This window comes from Prionailurus viverrinus, chromosome D2 (genome assembly GCF_022837055.1).
Source record: "Prionailurus viverrinus isolate Anna chromosome D2, UM_Priviv_1.0, whole genome shotgun sequence".
NCBI lineage: Eukaryota > Metazoa > Chordata > Mammalia > Carnivora > Felidae > Prionailurus > Prionailurus viverrinus.
The window spans coordinates 3,575,665-3,595,487 of record NC_062571.1 but is presented as its reverse complement, the minus strand read 5'-3'; the positions used below and the strand labels follow the sequence as shown (position 1 = coordinate 3,595,487).

Below are 19,823 nucleotides of genomic sequence, written 5' to 3'. Positions count from 1 at the left end.
TATATTGTCTGTGTACTTTAATGTTTATTTTTGAGAGAGAGACAGAGCACGAGATGGGGAGGGGAAGAGACAGAGAGAGACACACACACAGAATCCGAAGTAGGCTCCCAACCCAGGGCTTGAACTCATGAACCATGAGATCATGACCTGAGCCGAAGTCAGATGCTCAACCTACTGAGCCATCCAGGTGCCCCAGTGCCATTCTATTTTTACTGCTTACATAATGTTTTGTACTAAAAAAAAAATTTTAATCTTTATTTTTGAGAGAGACAGAGTGCAAGCAAGGGAGGGCAGAGGAGAGGGAGACACAGAATCCAAAGCAGGGTCCAGGCACTGAGTTGTCAGCACAGAGCCCGATGCGGGGCTTGAAGCCACAAACTGTGAGATCATGACCTGAGCCAACCGACGGTGAACCGACGGAGCCACCCAGGCGCCCCGACTATCTGTATACTTTTGCCTTTTCCAGACTGTCATATAGCCAGACTCATACAATACATAATCTTTTTTGTACCAGCTTCTTTCCTTCACAATATGTACATGAGCTTCCCCTGTGTCGTTTGGGGGCTTTATATTTTTATTGCTCAGTCACATTAGACTGTAAGAATGTACAACGAACAGCTGCTTTTGAGTAAGAAGAAAATTGATCAAAATAACTCCAAACTTATCGTTTAGAAATAAATCTTTGCAGATGAAGTGGAATCCAGAGAAGTTAACTGATACATAATTTATATGCAAAATACTTATAATTTTCTTATGGATGCATAAATTAATACATAGATATCTGTTTAATGTTTCAAATTGGTTATTTGAAAATATAGATGACAATAAATCTCTCTCAATTAAATACATTGTAACATATCTGAATCATCTGAATAATGGCTACATAATTACAGATTTTGCAGTTTTCAATGGCAGACCCAGTTTTTACAGTATAAATATAGATGAAACAATCATTCTATAATTTAAAATGTACTTTTATTGTTGGGTTCAAGAAGTAACAGTAAAAGTAAATGTTATATGTGTTACATAAAGCTCCTAATTATTTTAAATGCTGCGCAGTTTAGGATATAAAAGTGTGTGTAAATAGACGCTATAAAATTTCACTGGGATTCAATCTCGCTCTATTGCTTTCTTTCTACTGAGAGACAAATCTAATTTATTTTGACATGTCTGAATTCAATATATTTGCAAATCAGTGTCAATTAAGGAACTGTTTTTATGTCTACTATAAGGGAATTTAATGAAAATAGGAAGGAAAAAAAATCCACTGGAACTCCTATTATTTGTAACCTTGGAGTAACTGCGTCAGGGTGATCTGATTTTAAATATTTAACCAAGACAAGTGGTTTTAAAAGAACATGAATCAGGAAAGAAATGGCAGCTTTCCCAGTACTTTTACGGTGGGTTATAGAAAAGAAGATTAGTAAAGGACCAAGTGGTTAGAAACTGCTTTTTGTTTTTTGTTTTTTTTGGTTTTCTTTGTTTTTTTTTTTCACATCTTTTCCAAAGCGTACTTGCTTTTTAAGAGTTTGGGTTCTTTTCAGATCCATGAAGTGTCTCCATGTTGAAGACAAGCAAACCTAAGCCCTGAGTAGTAACAATTCCTCAAGTCCAGAAAACTATCTGAAATCCAAACCTACAGTCTCAGGTGGGTGTCTTCCTTGGTTTCATTTATTGTTCTCATTAACAGACCTTTTCTAATCTCTCTTAGTCACTGGTTCCCAAACTTTATAAGAATTAGCTGAAGAACTTATTAAATTTTCAGATCTTCAAGGCGCCTGGGTGGCTCAGTCTGTTAAGTGTCCGACTTCAGCTCAGGTCATGATCTCACAATTGGTGGGTTCAAGCCCCACATCGGGCTCAGGGCTGACAGCTCAGAGCCTGGAGCCTGCTTCGGACTCTGTCTCCTTCTTTCTCTGCCCTTCCTCTGCTCACACTCTGTCTCTCTCAAAAATAAATACACATTTAAAAAAAAATAGTAAAATTTTCAGATCTCCTGGATGTTTAAAGATTCTGATTTAGTAGGTCTATGGGGTCAGACCAAGGAATATCATTTATAAAATTCTGGCCCTCATAGTTACGACCTATGGGACCCTGCAAAAATTCTTACCTTTCTTGTTCTTATTTCTTTACCTGTAAAGTGGGGACATTACTTACTTAGAAAATTGTGGCGTGTACCAAGCGACACATGTACAAAAAGCTTTCCTTAAACCTAGCACATCGTAAGTACTCCATTAATTATAGCTTTATTAATACACTATTTTATGGGCTATACATCTGGAAGTTTAGCATAAACATTATAATGATATACAAGCTTGTCTTACAGACAGGAACAATAGAAGATAAAACTTAAATACTTTCCAGCAAAAGAAGTCACTCACGAAGCACCTAAGACAACTTATTAAATGGGTGCGAATACTTGCAAACGATATATCCATAAGGAGTTAATATCCAAAATACATAAATAACTTCTACATCGCAACATCAAAAAAGAATAATCTAATCTAAAAATGGGCAAATGAATAGACTTTTCTCCAAAGAAGATATACTAATGACCAACAGGTATATGAAAAGATGCTCAACATCACTCTTCAGGGAAATGCACATCATAACCATGACGAGATACCACTTCACACCTGTCAGAATGGCTAAAATCAACAACACAAGAAAGAGCAGGTGCTGGTGAGGATGTGGAGAAAGGGGACCCCTTGTGCACTGTTGGTGGGAATGCAAACTGCTGCAGCCGCTCTGGAAAACAGCGTGGAGGTTCCTCAAAAAATGAACAGCAGATACATGAGAGTGATGAATCACTGAATTCGACTCCTGAAAACAGTATTACCCTATATGTTAACTTATTACAATTTAAATGACAATGAAAGCGTATGTCTGAATATTTTTAAAACTAAGGATTTTAGGGGCGCCTGGGTGGCGCAGTCGGTTAAGCGTCCGACTTCAGCCAGGTCACGATCTCGCGGTCTGTGGGTTCGAGCCCCACGTCAGGCTCTGGGCTGATGGCTCGGAGCCTGGAGCCTGTTTCCGATTCTGCGTCTCCGTCTCTCTCTGCCCCTCCCCCATTCATGCTCTGTCTCTCTCTGTCCCAAAAATAAATAAACGTTGAAAAAAAAAAATTTTTTTAAAAAGTAAGGATTTTGGACTGAAGATCAAAAATTGCTTGATTTGGCCCTAGATTCAAGTATGACTCCCACTTTTTTCACATTTAGATCTCCTGAAAAATACGCAGATGGCCTCCTTTCAATCATAAAGAGACAGTCACATCAATGCTTCTGCTATAGGACACTTATGAGGATTTGCTACGGTAATTCACTACACCTGCCCTCACCTTCCTGCATAGTTCTCAGAGCTTGAACTATGCCACTTGATGTTTCAAAATAAAGGAGTGCATTTCTTCTTGTTTTCAAAAAAAAAAAAAGAGAGAGAGAGGGAGAAAAGAAAAACAGAATTTCAGCAATGCCACATCTGGGGTACACACACAAAAGAAAAGAAATCACTATTTTGGAGAGTTATTTGCACTCCCATATTTACCGCAACAATATGGTTTATCATAGCAGTTTGCTTATCACAGCCAAGACATGGAGACGACCCGTGTGTCCACTGGTGGATGAATGGATAAAGAAAAAAACACGTATTTTATATTACTGGCTTCTGCTTTGGAAAACTCGCAGTTGTAAATGATTTCTCTGCCTCTCTGAGATGTAAATCTTTTCAAAAGCCAGGACTGTTTCCCTCAAGGACCTGAGTTTGAAACATCATCATGAAAGGAAATAGAGGTCCTGACTCCCACAGGGTAGGATCTGGACTTGGGTGGCAATCACTCCAAATTGTGAGGGTTATGCAGTAACAGGTGATGGAGGCACATAGGAAAAACAAAATTCTGGTCACAAATACCAATCCAGGAGTCATCAAGCATTTATAGGACACCTAGCTTGAGCACAGTACTGTATTTATAGGTAGCAATGACCCTATGATTCATTTACCTGTGACAGCCCCCAGTCGTGCCCATTGCCCTGGTTTGAATTATTGTAGGGTGTCCCCCTTTACTCTCATTAGTGTCCTACTTTGGGCAATAAATCATATGATCTTCACTGCATTAGACACCATAGGGATACAGTTAAGGGGGAAACGTAGCTCTCTCTCTTAAATCTACATTCTACCCAGTGAGATGAAGCACATATGTACTCAGGTTTACTTCTTTGCACTTTGGATTCCACATATTTTGCCATTAGTGTAGTAACTCCTGCTTTCCCTTGTTTGCAATCGCCTGGACTATCTCTCCCTGTCAGTCTCTTGGTGTGTGTGTATGTGTGTGATTTCCTCTTAAATATGCTGTTTAGGGGTGCCTGGGCAGTTCAGTCAGTTGAGTGGCCAACTTTGGCTCAGGTTATGATCTCACAGTTTGTGGGTTCGAGCCCCGCGTCGGGCTCTGTGCTGACAGATCAGAGGCTGGAACCTGCTTTCGATTCTGTGTCCCTCCCCTGTTCGTGCTCTGTCTCACTCTGTCTCTCAAAAATAAATAAATGTAAAAAAAATAATTAAAAAAAATATGCTGTTTACTGGCCTAGAACCCCGTGTGAAAAGCTGACCAGAAACAACACAGGATGAGAAGATGAGGCAAAGGGCACAGCCACTGAGCTCCAGAGCACCTTGGAGATGCGCGACTTTGCCATTATAAATCGGTGATAAAAATGCGATGTTTGTAAATCAACATTTCAGTTGTGCAAATATCTACTTTCCTGATGGAGTGGGGAAGCAGAGTGATCTTCCATGAAACACCTCTGCTGGTATCTCTTGCTTCACATCAGTCAGTGTCCTTGGAATCTCCGTGATAACGAACAAGGTCGGTAGTGGGGCTCCTAAGAGCCTTCACATCTGCTCTCCTCCACCCAGTCCCTCCCCAAGATCCATCCTGATTCTCTATGTCACATCTTGATTTTAGGAAAGTCTCCAGCTTCCCTCCTTCTGGACCTGACTGCACACTGCTCTCTTCCTGGCACAGTCCTGCTTCATTCTTTAGGGGCTGTACCTCACCGCTGCTTTATCTGGGAGATTTTCTTTTTTTTTTTTTTTTTTAATTTTTTTTTCAACGTTTATTTATTTTTTGGGACAGAGAGAGACAGAGCATGAACGGGGGAGGGGCAGAGAGAGAGGGAGACACAGAATCGGAAACAGGCTCCAGGCTCCGAGCCATCAGCCCAGAGCCTGACGCGGGGCTCGAACTCACGGACCACGAGATCGTGACCTGGCTGAAGTCGGACGCTTAACCGACTGCGCCACCCAGGCGCCCCTATCTGGGAGATTTTCATGTAGGTCTCACCTATGTCTGTCCCTCGCCACTGTCCAGATGTGGCCCGAGCTGCCATTGTCCTTTGCGTGTGATCCCGTGGCTTTCTTTTGACCAAGTCCACACTGGTGCACTCAGACCCCTTCCCGGCTGACGTCCACAGCGGTCAAGTTTCTTTTTAAAGCTCCCATCTACCCTCATCACCTTTAGTCCGAGGTGCTCACCAAGGTTCAGCAGTTTCCCAGTGCTCCATGAATGAAATGTCGCAGATTTCCGTGTCATGTCACAGCCCTGTGGCTCACTGTCTCTTCTTCAACAACACTGACCTTCCCCCAATTCCTGGAATGTGTCCTCCTCCTGTCCAGTGAGAACTTCTTATTTCCTCCCAGTTCCTGAGCCCATCACTGCTTCCCACTTATTCACATGTCTGCCATTTCCAGGGAAGTCTTCAGTCTTCTCTTACGTCCTTTGTGGCTTGCCCCTGTGTGCTCTGTTGAAAGTGCCCATGGGGCCACGTTCCGTTCGTAGATGTCACGTGCCAGTTTGCAATTTTAACCTGATTGCTATGGTCATTGTTTTGTTCCAAAGGAGTGAGTTCCTCATCACTGGGGTGGCTGTTCCAGGATGTCCAAATGGGAGCTTATCTGAAACTGTAGGACTGTAACAGCTCACATGAGTTCTGCCTCTTGTATTCCCAGCAAAAGACCAAGGTTTTGTGTTTGTTTCATTTTTTACTGAGAAAATTAGTGCACTGTTGTGGTGTGTGTGTGTGTGTGTGTGTGTGTGTGTGTGTGTGTTGCTGGAGACAATTACTTACACTTCATTTTTTTTACTTTTAGTTTTTTGGCATAAGTCTGTACTTGTGTGCTGGCAGGGCACCAATAACACGTACATAATCAGTGTTGCTTATATTCTCGCTGCATATAAACTCATTTTTTAAAAATGTTTATGTTTTGATAGAGAGAGGGGTGGGAAGGCAGAGAGAGAGGGAGACAAAGAATCTGAAGCAGGCTCCAGGCTCTGAGCTGTTAGGACAGCACAGAGCCCTAAGCAGGGCTCGAACTCCCAGACTGGGAGATCATGACCAGAGCTGAAGTTGGATGCTCTACTGAATGAGCCACCCAGCTGCCCCTCACTGTGTATAAACTCCTTGAGAACGATGCCTACGTCTTAAAAATCTTTGCATGGCCAACACCTGGGACAAGCCTGTTAAAGAATAATATCACAGCTATTTTTTTAAGCATGTGCTCTGTACTATGTTCTTCACAAAGCTCTTTGTCTCACATATAAATACTTATACAATATTTATATCTCTAGGAAAGCAGGCCTCAGGGAGCTTCAGTAACTTCATCAAGTTCAACCAACACCTGCCATCCAGCAGCCATGATTCAAACCTTGGCATTGTTGTGTCATTTTGCCTCATAAAAGTTTGCATTAATTATTAATAAAATAAAAATAATGTGCCCTAGTATATGTTGCACTTGAACTAAAAAGTTCCCACAGATGTAATGCAATGAGAGAAGAATGGAATCTATGACAACACTCTTTGTATCTGAAAACTTGTTTTCAATTGTAAACAGTGGATTGAAACAATAGCCAAATTATGGAAAGAGCCTAAATGTCCATCAACTGATGAATGGATAAAGAAATTGTGGCTTGTATACACAATGGAGTATTACACGGCAATGAGAAAGAATGAAATATGGCCCTTTATAGCAACGTGGATGGAACTGGAGAGTGTGATGCTAAGTGAATAAACCATAGAGAGAAAGACAGATACCATATGGTTTCACTCTTAGATGGATCCTGAGAAACTTAACAGAAACCCATGGGGGAGGGGAAGGAAAAAAAAAAGAGGTTAGAGTGGGAGAGAGCTAAAGCATAAGAGACTCTTGAAAACTGAGAACAAACTGAGGGTGATGGGTACTGAGGAGGGCACCTTTTGGGATGAGCACTGGATGTTGTATGGAAACCAATTTGACAATAAATTTCAAAAAAAAAATAAAAATAAACAGTGGATTGATTGATTATTTAGGTATTTATTATAGAGGTTGGGGGCACCAGAGACAGAGAGAGAAAGAATCTGAAGCAGGCTCTGGACTCAATGTGGAACTTGTGGGGTCGATGTGGGGCCCAATCCCATGACCCCTGGATCATGACCCTGAGCCAAGATCAAGAATCAGATTCTAAACCAACTGAACCACCCAGGCACTCCTCTAAATAGTGGATTTAATTTTTTGAAGGATTGATTGATTTAGAAGTGGGGGAGGGATAGAGAAAGGGGGAGTGAGAAAACCCCAAGCAGGTTCCGCACTGTCAGTACGGAGCCCAATGCGGGGCTTGAACTCAGGAACTGCGATCATGACCTGAACTGAAACCAAGAGTCAGTCGCTCAACCTACTGAGCCATCCGGACGCCCTGTCAGTGGATCTAGAATGAACTGCTCAAACCTGCGTCCTTTGTTGCTGATGGGCTGGTTTCACTCTGCCATGTGAGCAAATGTCAGACTCTACTATAACCTTGAAGACGTGAAGGAGAATTAAATTCCATGTGGATACACAGGGAGCCTATGAAAGCCGTAATGAAGACGGCTGGAGCTACTCTTTCAGTAGTTAACAAGGCAAAATCTATTACCTTTGAGGCAAGATTTTAGTAGTGCCATAAAAGCACAGGAAATGTTATCTTCAGGTAAAGTCAACTCTCATATTGGACAATAAATCTAAATTAAAATAGTAAACAACCCTAGCAAACAAGTAAGGCCCTCTGCATTTATTTTATATGATAGTCAGAGTTTTCAGATTGTTTTTTTCTTCTTTAGTTTTTGGAACCAAGACCAAAAGTTCTTCCTAAACTATTGTACTTATTGATTAACAATCTTTTCTCAAAGTCCCATGTCCAAACCTGTGCGGTTTATATGAGAATAATGGCAACACTCCTCAATGTAAAGGTAACTTTGATTCTCTTGACTAATGGTACGGTCACCAGAGCAGCTCACCATTTCCTTGGCCATTGTGATAACACTGTTTTCATTTTTCACAGCATATAAAAACGGATTTCTGGATTTTAAATTACACTTTTTCTCTGTTTTTTGCATATCAGGAGGTAGACTGTTAATCCTTTTTAGTTCTTCATAAAATCTACTCTTTTTATTCTTTAATATAAAGCCTTTTGAGAAACTTATTTTAAATATAAATGGTATGAGATTTTTGCATTGCCATTTATTATAAGATTAATTCAAATTGACCAGCAGAGTATCAATCTTTTACTTTATGAGGGAGACCAAAAAGATTATTTTCTTTATTCAAGGTATTTGAATTTTTGAAAGATGTCAAGATATTTATATGCATAATATTCTTATTTTGGACTTAATATATTAAATGTGAAGAACACTGGAAATTAAATATGACTCAATATTTTTCTAAGAGTTAGCAAATATCAACTTTTTCAAGAGGTTAATAAAAATACCTTAGGAACATTTGCCTCTTCTCTTTGGTATACATGCAAATATAAATTTTGAATTTCTGTTTTTATGGAAATTACATTTTAAAACACAGGAATCCTTAAAAATGAATATAAATGTGGCATTAAATCACACAGAGTTTAATAATCAATGTTGATACACTTCCATTTTAAATAAATACCAAAGGTATGTCTATATTGTAGCATATCTGTTTGGAAAATTTGTAAATAATTGTCTTTGGTAAAATTTTTGATAAATTGTATAAGGTACTGCATTTTTCATTCAAAATCAATATTCACATTTGGACTCCATGATCTATTCCAGATGCGCTGACCTTTCTATGATATTTACCTCTAGAACCGAGGACAAGTGAGTCCCTGTGTGTTTAGTCCATCATCCTGGGATGAAGGTCAAATATTCTTCGAATGCTAACTCACTTGACCTATAGGAGTCAATCTATTCTTAAGTAATATGTGTTTGAACTACTATGAGGATTTTGATGCTTCTGTCTGGATTAAATGAAAAGATAACATAAAATGTACTTTCTGACTATGACACTATGACTATTTTCCAGAAGAGCCAAGTAGATAATTGACTAAACCCTCTTATCAGATATGGCCACGTGGCAGCAATGAGAGTGCCCCAACAGATCTCCAGTTACAGGAGGCGCCCTTGACCGAGGTTCCATTGCTGTGCCCTGAAGTCCACGGCTGTGTTTACGTGCAGGCCATGCTTCCTAGGTGCCCCTTCCTGATTGTGATTCAGAAAAGCGGAGATGCTAAGGTGGGTCCCTTCCTAGGAGACAATGGACTTCTCCAACTTGTGACTATCGTTTGAGGGATCCCTGATCATCATGCAGAACGTATTGAAATGACACAGTGGCCACTTCAGTGGTACACCAGCCTAGGATGTTCTACACAAACTTCTGTCTTCTTCCCTCGAGGTCAGAATGAATGTGGTTTGAAGGTTCCCTAGGTTTACTCTGCTCTCTGCTCATTTCTCTCACAAAAGTATTTTCCCTAAAGAACCTGTTAAGTCTCATCTGGATGTTTAATTGCTAGGGGATGGACCAAAACTAACACAGGAGATCACAGGCACTAAAGTTTAAGAGGGAGTATTAGTATTTCAGAAGATATAAATTAAATTTAAAATATCCATGGACATTTAGAAATCCAATTCTAGGGAAAGTAAAGACATTTAAAAAAATGTTTACTAAAGAGTCTTAATATATAATACAATAAGTATTAATATATAGAAATATTAAAATAAAGAAGAATAAATTGAATAGATTTACTATAAATTGATTTTTGTAGAGACAAAAAAGAAAATCTTAAGGGTTATAATTAGCCATTATGTAAATATTATAACGAGGAGGAAGAGTTTGTCATATGTTGTAAGATACACTAAACTAGTATAAGAAACTGTAATTAACATTTATTTCAGGTCAGCAACCACATGGTTAATATAATTTTTTTTATCACATTAATGGCAGACATTGCCAAGTATACAGAACTCTTTTTCCCAAGAAGAATGATCCCTGTCAAGATACCTGCTAATAATTGATAGGAGGGCATTATTAGTCACCTGTCTTAAATGAGGAGTTTAGCTCAGTTTCAGACAAGGGGCAAGAGGACATGCCACCCCAAAATATGCCACTTTGTCCTATGGATTATTTTGAGCTGTAGGCACTCAAATGATAGCAAATACAAGGAGATGCTTTTCTCTGAGCTACACTTATCTGCCTAAAGACAGATCCTCCAACAGGAGCTCAAATGTCATGGATCCCCTCCCCAGGAGTTTCACTGACCAGGGAAATGGAGTCGCCACAGGAGAGGACATGTGAAGATGGACACACCAGCAATCGATTCTTTCAGGGCCCACCCCTCTTTCCTAAAAATCAGTTACTCTTCCCTGAGAGGCCTTTACCCCCCTCCCCGTCCCCTGTTAAGATGCTATTGGATCCTGAAGTTTAAAGCCACCTGTTTGTGTTACTTATCTTTCCTGGGTGTCTCTCATGTGTACATGAAGTATGCATGTTAATAGACTTCTCCTTGTTTTTCTTTTGTTAATCTGTCTTTTGTTACAGGAATCTCAGTCAAGAACTAGGAAGGGGAGAGGGAAAATTAATTTTCTTCCCCTACACAGTCATACTACTTGAAAGAGGAAGCGGATGCTAAAACTGATGAAGGCTCAGAGAGAAATGCATAGAACAAAATTAAAGGAACAAATATAATAACAATAATCTCCCCACAGGGAATACCTTCCCAATATCCACAATTACGTGAAGATTGAAAGGGTGAGTTCCTCACGACTTTGTGGCAAGGATATCAGAAAAAGCAATTATTAAATTATCAGGCTGACTACGTGATCCCTATGGGCAGTTTTGCCCATTACTGCCGTGCCCTCAAAAACAGAATTTTCATTAAGATTAACCTATTTCTCTCTGCTTCCAATGAGAATCAATCTGTGGAGAATGGTTTAAATTAAGAAACGATATTGCATAGGATATAGAGACAATCACTTGAATAGTAATAACTCAAAACTAATGATTATTTATGTAAGGTAGGGGCTAGTATTTGCATTTAATTCATTGCAAAAAGAAAAAAATGAAGCCATCTGGAGATACTTGGGACAAGAGAGAGGAGTTGTTTTTTTTTTTTATAATTTTTTTTAACGTTTATTTATTTTTGACACAGAGAGAGACAGACCATGAACGGGGGAGGGTCAGAGAGAGGGAGACACAGAATCTGAAGCAGGCTCTAGGCTCCGAGCTGTCAGCACAGAGCCCGACATGGGGCTCGAACTCACAAACCGCGAGATCATGACCTGAGCCGAAGTCGACCGCTTAACCGACTGAGCCACCCAGGCGCCCCCCCCCCTTTTTTTTAAAAATAATTTTAGAGAGAGGAGTTTTAACAACAAAGGGTTAAGAGGTGCCACTGACTCTTTAAGAAATTTGTTTTGGGGCACCTGGGTGGCTCAGTTGGTTGAAGGTCAGACTTTGGCTCAGGTCATGATCTCACAGTTTGTGGGTTCGAGCCCCGTGTCGGGCTCTGTGCTGACAGCTCAGGGCCTGGAGCCTGCTTTGGATTCTGTGTGTCCTTCTCTCTCTGCTCCTTCCCTACTCACACTCTGTCTCTCTCTGAAAAATAAATAAAGATTGGGGCGCCTGGGTGGCGCAGTCGGTTAAGCGTCCGACTTCAGTCAGGTCACGATCTCCCGGTCCGGGAGTTCGAGCCCCGCGTCGGGCTCTGGGCTGATGGCTCAGAGCCTGGAGCCTGTTTCCGATTCTGTGTGTCCCTCTCTCTCTGCCCCTCCCCCGTTCATGCTCTGTCTCTCTCTGTCCCAAAAATAAATAAACATTGAAAAAAAAATAAATAAAGATTAAAAAAAATTGTTTCAAGGAAAGAAGAACTTGTTTCAAGGAAAGGGAAAAGAAGGAATAAAAAATGATAACTTGAGGTACGAACTCTAAGAGACCGAAATTTCTGGCTTCTGGCGTCTCCTTCTTTGTCAAAAAGATGAACTGGAAGAACCACATAAAACAGAAATGACCCATGAAATGGAAATCTGTTACGATGTTGAAATTTTTGGCTGTGTGTTTGCCCCTAATAATACGAATGCGTGTTTATAATTTTGGAAAGAAATGTTTTACAGCCTGAAGAGGTCCATGCTGTTTAAAATTTTGAGAAGAATTCAGTGTTTTCTGGAAAATATAAGTGTTTATTCAATGACAAAGAGAAGAAGCAAATGATGTTTCGATTCTCCATTGAACCTAATTAAGTGACCCAAGGAGACATGGAAAAGGCCATGGAGTGAACAAAGTAAGTCTGTTTCAAGTACTATAACCGTATAGGGACCAAAGAGAAATAAATGCACAGTTGGTTTAAGAAGTGCTGTAAATCTGGCCATTATAATAAAAGCACACACATATCTGTATGGGGCAAATTGCTTTCTCATTAAGAGATGTCTCCTACCCTTAAAAATTACTTCAAGGCAGCCCATTAGGGAATAACTTCAGTTCACAGGATTTGAGGAAAAAACAAAATTAAATCTTAGCACATATAAAACATCCCAATATTATACACTGTACACAAGAAAAGAATGTGAGAATTTTTTCTTCTAGTCTCGACAGGCTAAATTATTTCCCTTAATACGGGGTGGTCTTTGTAGAATTCTTTCAAAAACTTTACAAACTTCATTATTTCGTTTTCAAAGAACCATTAGCAGAAAGTGAGGAAGTTTTTAAATAGGAATTGGGAACAGAGACACAAGAGAAAGGGAGGTGGGCTGACATTTAGTTATACTGCTACTTGTATGTTGGTTAGCTAACCTGCTAATTATCTGCTATCAGAAACTTAGCAGGCAGTCCAGGAAGCTTTTCCTTTGGTAAATACCAAGGTATTTACTATGATGTTTGTTATTTGTTGGTTCCTACTTGTATAATTTTAGAAGAGGTAACAACAGGTCTATTTTTGCACTCCTGCAAGGAGGCAATTACCAGTAACTGGATATTTAAATGTTTTGAATGCCATAAAAAGAATAATGGATTTTGCGTCTCTGTCGATGTAGAACTGCTACATTGGGAAATGTTTCAGCAAATAGTAAATGTCTCCTCTCAAATCTCTTTGATAGTCTCTACAAAGGGAGTTTATAGTTCGTGACTCTCACTTACACTCTGCCATAATGCTTTCTTTTTCCTTGTGATCAGGACTATTACAGTTCTCAAGAACAGGGAGAGAGTAATTAACTGTAATCAGACAACCAAACTTTACTTTGAAGTCCAGAAAGGTTTGGTTTGGAATATGTGCTATTAACATTGGATGTGCTGAAATCACTAGAAATAATTTAAAACATTCCAAAATGTCCATCTGAGATTTTCTTTGAATTCAAACAAAAAATAGTATGCATTCTTTTGTGCTTTAAGAAAAATGTGATCTATTTTACCAATACACGTGGAGGAATAAGAATGTCTCTGTACCATTCCATGATGGGTTCACGTTCCCAATCTTACATGTTTTTAATGCAAAACAAGTCATATCAAGATGATATAGCAATAAAAATCCGTACCTTGTCTAAAATTACACATTCAATGTGCTAATTCTCCACCAACACTATATTCCTTTTTCCCTCAGTAAGAGAGGTGGGACTGAGGTACGTGTGTCCAGCAAGGGACAGAAGTTGTCTGCCCTTTCTGAGCTGGCTGTGGACATTTGCCTGGATTTCTGAGATGGAACATGAGCTGAGGTGAAATGTGCAAGCCCTACCTCGCTTGGTTCAGGAAATATCTGGATGTGGACTTCTGCCCCCTTTCCCTTTCCAGGGACAGAAATGGCAATGACTGGAGTAATTCTGAAATAACGTTAAGGATGGAAGATCCTAAATTGGCCCAGGTCCCTGATGACTGTGCGGAAGAACTGCATGAAGAGTTATCGCCAACCTGAAACACTCACTTTAGATGGTCACGTGAGCCTAAGCACATTTGTTGTTGTTGTTGTTGTTGTTGTTCTTTAAGTTGTTGTAATTTAAGGGTTTCTTTTCACAGCCCTCTAAACTATCCTCACTAATCTTATTATCCAAGATTTAATGACTGTTACAAAAACAAGATAATTGGATTAGGGGAGAGGGTCAGTTTAAGAATCGAGTTCAAGGGGCACCTGGGTGGCTCAGTCAGTTAAGCTTCTGACTTCAGCTCAGGTCACGATCTCATGGTTCGTGGGTTCGAGCCCGGCATCAGGCTGTGCTGACAGCTCAGAGCCTGGAGCCTGCTTCGGATTCTGTGTCTCCCTCTCTCTCTGCCTCTCTCCCACTCACTGTCTCTCTCTCTTTCTCTCTCTCTCAAAAATAAACATTAAAATAATTTAACAAAAAGAATGGAGTTCAATATTCTAAAATGAATGAATGTTTTATCTTTAGAGCCTTTCTTCCCACCTAGACATCTGTTGAAACTAGTTATTCCTAAACAATTCAAGAGCCAATACGGGAATGAAGACATGCAGGACATGTAAACACGGCATGTATCTCAGCTGGCAAAGCTACTCATCTCTGATCACCGCTTTCCCTTTGCAACCCGTGCTCATGCTTTCCCCACACCCCACCAGGGACACAAATCTTGCTTATCCTTTTATGCCCCCCCAAATTGGATCACATGAAAAAGTTTTTCCACCAGGACCAATTCTGTAATGGAAGTAGGATTTTACCTCTATCTTTGTAGGGTTTTCTGGCTGGGTCTAAGTATGAAACACACATAAGTCACTTTAGTAGGAGCGAACGTACACATTTATATAAGTTTTAAGTGACAGGAGAGCCCTCACGAGGCAATGAAGATCCAGAGAAATGGCAACACCAACATACTTTTGTATTAGGATGAACAGGGAGAGGTCATTGCGGAAAATTAAACTCTAGAAGGAGCCCGGAGGGCGATGTGAATTATTCTAACAAGTCCTGTCTGTATCAGCTCTCTTGGCTTTGACTCCTCATTAAAGAACATTTTTCCTCCTGGTACAGGGAGGGCATCCTTCACATCAGAGTTTATAGGTCCTGTGTTTAGGAAGTAAAAGGGAGATTAGAATGTCCTTCCTGCAGCTGGTACTTTTTAAGTGATTTTAGTTCAAAATAATCTTTATGCCAAAGTGAAATACTCTTCCACCATTCAATTCCAACACAAGGGATCATACTGATAGTAAAGGTCTAATAACATTGTTTAGCATCTCTGGGAGTTATGTGCATCTGGCCAAGGCTATAAATGATTTCCAAAAAAAGTCATATGTAATATATGTAAACATATGTCATTCCTAGTTCAGTATTCCTCTTCTTATCTGTGACTCAAAGACCTAGGCTCCTTTCTTGTTATATTTCAAAGTTGTCAACACATGGCTCCCAAGCGTCTCTGGGTGTTTTCTCCATTTCGCCTGTCCTTATGGGGAAAAGGTTAAGTAAGGCCAGGAAACAGTGCGGACCATACTTTTCCACATTTTATTTGCCAGAACTCAGTCCTACAGCTCAATTTAGCAAGCTAGGCTGGGAAGTGGAGTCTAGCTGTGTGCCCAGGAGGAAGAAGGAAAGACTGGGAGGGATCCAGACTCACTATATACTTGGAATCAAGAGCACAGAGAGAGAACTGATGAAGATCAGCCCTAGGTCTTTTTTTGTTTGTTTGTTTGTTTTTTAATAGTTCATTCTACACTTTAAATCATATGTAAAGTTACTTAAACATTTAAATTCAATTATTGGTCTTATTCAAAACGTAGTGTCTTCTGCCAATGGTTGTTGATATAACTTTATTCTTATCCAAGGTTTCTAAGTGTCTGATAAAAAAAGTATACAATCCCATTCAGTGCCCTAGTCCTACTGAATCCATTATGGCAATTACATCGATTCTTAGGACTTTCTTCATAAACTGTAGGATACAACAAGATTACCAAACCTCCCTTATGTGTCAGAGGAACTCACGAATTGGGACAGTCAAGGGCACTATTTGCAAATGTTAGAAATGTTCTTCAGAAAGGGCAAAAATTCTTCCCTGTAAGCTCATGTCACTCCTCTTAGTTTTAGCACCAAGTAATTGGTGGGTTTTTTCTTCTCTAAGTTAACAACTTTATTAATAGAATCTATTTGCAGTTAGTAGCTGTATGCCAAGAAGGTAGGGAATGGTAAATTATTCACTGAACAAAACATTTTTATTCTTAAAAAGTGGCATGAATAAGGTAATTAAAAAAAGAAAGCTAAATGAACAATGCCCTGATGAGACCTACGACCTTGGCATTCATGCCCCAATGTTTGGCTAACAGAGTTAACAAGCAATGTGCTCCCGAAGTCTGGAGGCATACTGCTATTAAGAGGAATGAGCAGCAGAGGAAAACCCAGAGAAGGGGGATCCATTTACAGAGCCTATTCGAAAGGACAGCATTAGGCATCATCACTCCGGCCTTCTTTGGGGTTCCAAGGATGGACTAGATGGGAGGAGAACTTTGGGAGAACACAGGTTGGGATTTTGCTCGGCTGAAACTCTGAAGGATTTTTGGACCCATCCCAAATAGTAAGTACATTTTTTATGAACGTTGAATCTAGGTAAGTTGGGGAGAAATACAAGTGAGTTTACATTCATTTGGGTTCTTGACATGACCACAATAAACATGTTCAAGGAAGGGCTCTAGAAGCAGAAAACCACATGCACCTTGGCAAAGAACTGGAGTTCACAGGTTACCATGACAACAAAAGAAAAGGGGAATTGGTAAGGATGGACATAAGGAAGAAAATGGTGTTTCAAACAGACTGACCAAGAATTCTTAACAGTTTAAATGCAGTTTTTTAAAAAAATAGTTTTAGGGGCGCCTGGGTGGCTCAGTCGGTTAAGCAGCCGACTTCGGCTCAGGTCACGATCTCGCGGTCCGTGGGTTCGAGCCCCGCGTCGGGCTCTGGGCTGACGGCTCGGAGCCTGGAGCCCGTTTCCGATTCTGTGTCTCTCTCTCTCTCTGCCCCTCCCCCGTTCATGCTCTGTCTCTCTCTGTCTCAAAAATAAATAAACGTTAAAAAAAAAATTAAAAAAAAAATAGTTTTAATGGTTATTTATTTTTGAGAGAGTGCGTGCGTGTGCGTGTGCATAATTAGGGGGGGGCAGAGAGAGAGGGAGACACAGCATCCGAAGCAGGCTCCAGGCTATGAGCTGATAGCACAGAGCCCGACGTGGGGCTCAAACCCACAAACTGTGAGGTCATGACCTGAGCTGAAGTCAGATGCTTAACCGACTGAGTCACCTAGGAGCCCCAAGTTTTAAATATAGTTTCCATCTCAGTGATTTACATATATGTTATGTAGAGTTTTCTGGTAAAATTATATACTTTAATTTATTGCTTGAATATTGCAAAGGCAACTTTTTATAAAGGAAAACACTACTTGGCCAGCATGGTAAATGTTCCCAGACATGTCATCTGCCTTCCAGTATCTCAGCCCTTGCCCTAACTCACAATTCTTACGTAGTTCTTAGAAATTATGAAAGTAATAAATCAAAGCAATAATAATACAAATTTTAGAATCTGATAAAGTATTCTATTATATGAAGTCTTCCTTATTCTTGAGTCCTAATTAGCATCATTATGTAATGTTGACTTTGTCTCTAAATAGAGCAAACTACTAAACTGTATCATGAAAGAAAGTTGTACTCTATTGTCAGGAAAGCATTATAAATCTTACAGTAATGTGCAAACATAAAATATAGTAAATTTAGTTGTATTATTTTTTTCAATTCTTCACTTCCTAAGAATATCTATATATGTATCTATCTATCCATGTATCTATCTTTCTATCTATCTTAATCTATCTATCTAGCCATCCATCCACACATACTGTGGACTGTCCTCCTAAAAAACCTTAACCCTCAATGGCATAGTACTTGAAGGTAAGGCCTTTAGAAACAAGAGGGTGGGGCCCTAATCTTGGGATTAGCACCCTTACAAATACCAGAGATTAGCTTGCTTTCTCTTACTTTCCTCTATGTGAGCCAGGAAAAGAGCTCTCACCAGAGTTTGACCATGCTGGTACCCTGACTTCAGACTTCCAGCCTCTAGAACAGTGAGAAATAAATTTGTTTGAGCCCTTCTTTCTGTGGCATTTTATTATGGCATCCTGACTTAAGACAGTATATATGCTAATTCTATATTATGATATGCAATATGTATTATGCACATAAACACACACATACATTCTCTCCCTCTCTCTTTCACTGGTTATATGAGAAATATCATTTCAGACAGATGTCAAATTATGTCTCTGGCAATAACATGAAACTAAATGCCTACTTCTCACCATTGGGATCATTAAATAGTTGCAGTTTAAACCCCAAAATATAATGTATTTTTCAAGGACTGTGTTAATTATTTTTAAAGCATTCATTATTCATCAAAGCATTATGAAAGCTGATATTTTTATAGACTAAACTGTCATGTTAACTAAATATCAGCTTTTAAAATAAGGGTAATATTATGTTAATTTAGAAAAACTTAAACTAGAATGGGAAGGACCATTCATTGATCAATTCTTATCGCAGCAGTTTTGAGAGGCCATTAACGAAGCGAAACAAAAAAAACTTTACATATCACAAAAACTGATGGAAATCAATACCTATATTCCTCTTGTGTGAAGCGTGGGATTTCTCCAGGATGTAAGACCAGAATCTTCACCGTGGCACTGCTGGACATCACAGGCTCACCATCATCAAAAGCGACGACCACCAACTTAAAAAGTAATACAAATTCATGTTAAAGATTATTAACAAGAAGAAAAGAAGGCATCATTTTAATCTTTGGACTGCCTGGCCCCAGAGGGGGCGCAGTGATCATGTCCTCACTGTCTGCCAGGTCGTAACCACTGTACTAGGATATGTTACATATATTCTCACTTAATCTTTACACCAGTCCCACCAGGTAGATGTTTTATGTTCATTTCCTAGACAAGAAAACTCAAAGAAGAAGAGTTACTAACTCTATGATAAAACACTGCCAGTAAAAACAGGTAGACAATGCGACATCTCTCCAATGGTTAAACTGATTTCTCTTACACAACCCCACTGGTGCCTACAGTAAAACATGTGCCATTATAAGCACCAACACTTATTTAAAAAGTGTTAAATTCAGTCACATCGATAGCAAAAAGCTAATTAGCTTGCTTATAAAAAGAAATTAATTTTTCCAGGGAATTAATTGTCTGCAAGATTATAGGGCAGAAATACTTCACTCTGGAGGATAAAACTGGAAATCTTTCCAGTTTAATACACTTAGATATACACTCTCTTAAAAATATAGACAACCAAGTCCACACTGCATAGTAGAAACAGTTCCAATGATGCAAAATGCAGAAAAGCTTTCATTTCAAGATGGAACAACTATATAATACTTATTACTATAATTTATAATTGATTTTTTGATAACATATTTTATGTCAAGAATAATTCTTCTATTTAGGAAATGTTAAATATTTTCAAAACTATGTGTTTGTCCAGAATGTGTATAATTTTGGAAGGTACAGCTATTAATCTAAACCAGTTCAACTTAGACCATGAAGCCATAA

At 39.4% G+C, this 19,823-nt stretch overlaps 1 protein-coding gene across 1 annotated transcript in view; it reads right to left on the bottom strand.

Moving 5' to 3' along the window:
• PCDH15 (protocadherin related 15) overlaps nucleotides 1-19,823 on the bottom strand; it is an 850,076-nt gene that overhangs the window by 143,766 nt on the left and 686,487 nt on the right. The window contains exon 23 of the mRNA XM_047824821.1: nucleotides 18,879-18,991. Within this exon, the coding sequence (XP_047680777.1) occupies nucleotides 18,879-18,991 (113 nt within the window). The remainder of the gene's footprint in view (nucleotides 1-18,878; nucleotides 18,992-19,823) is intronic.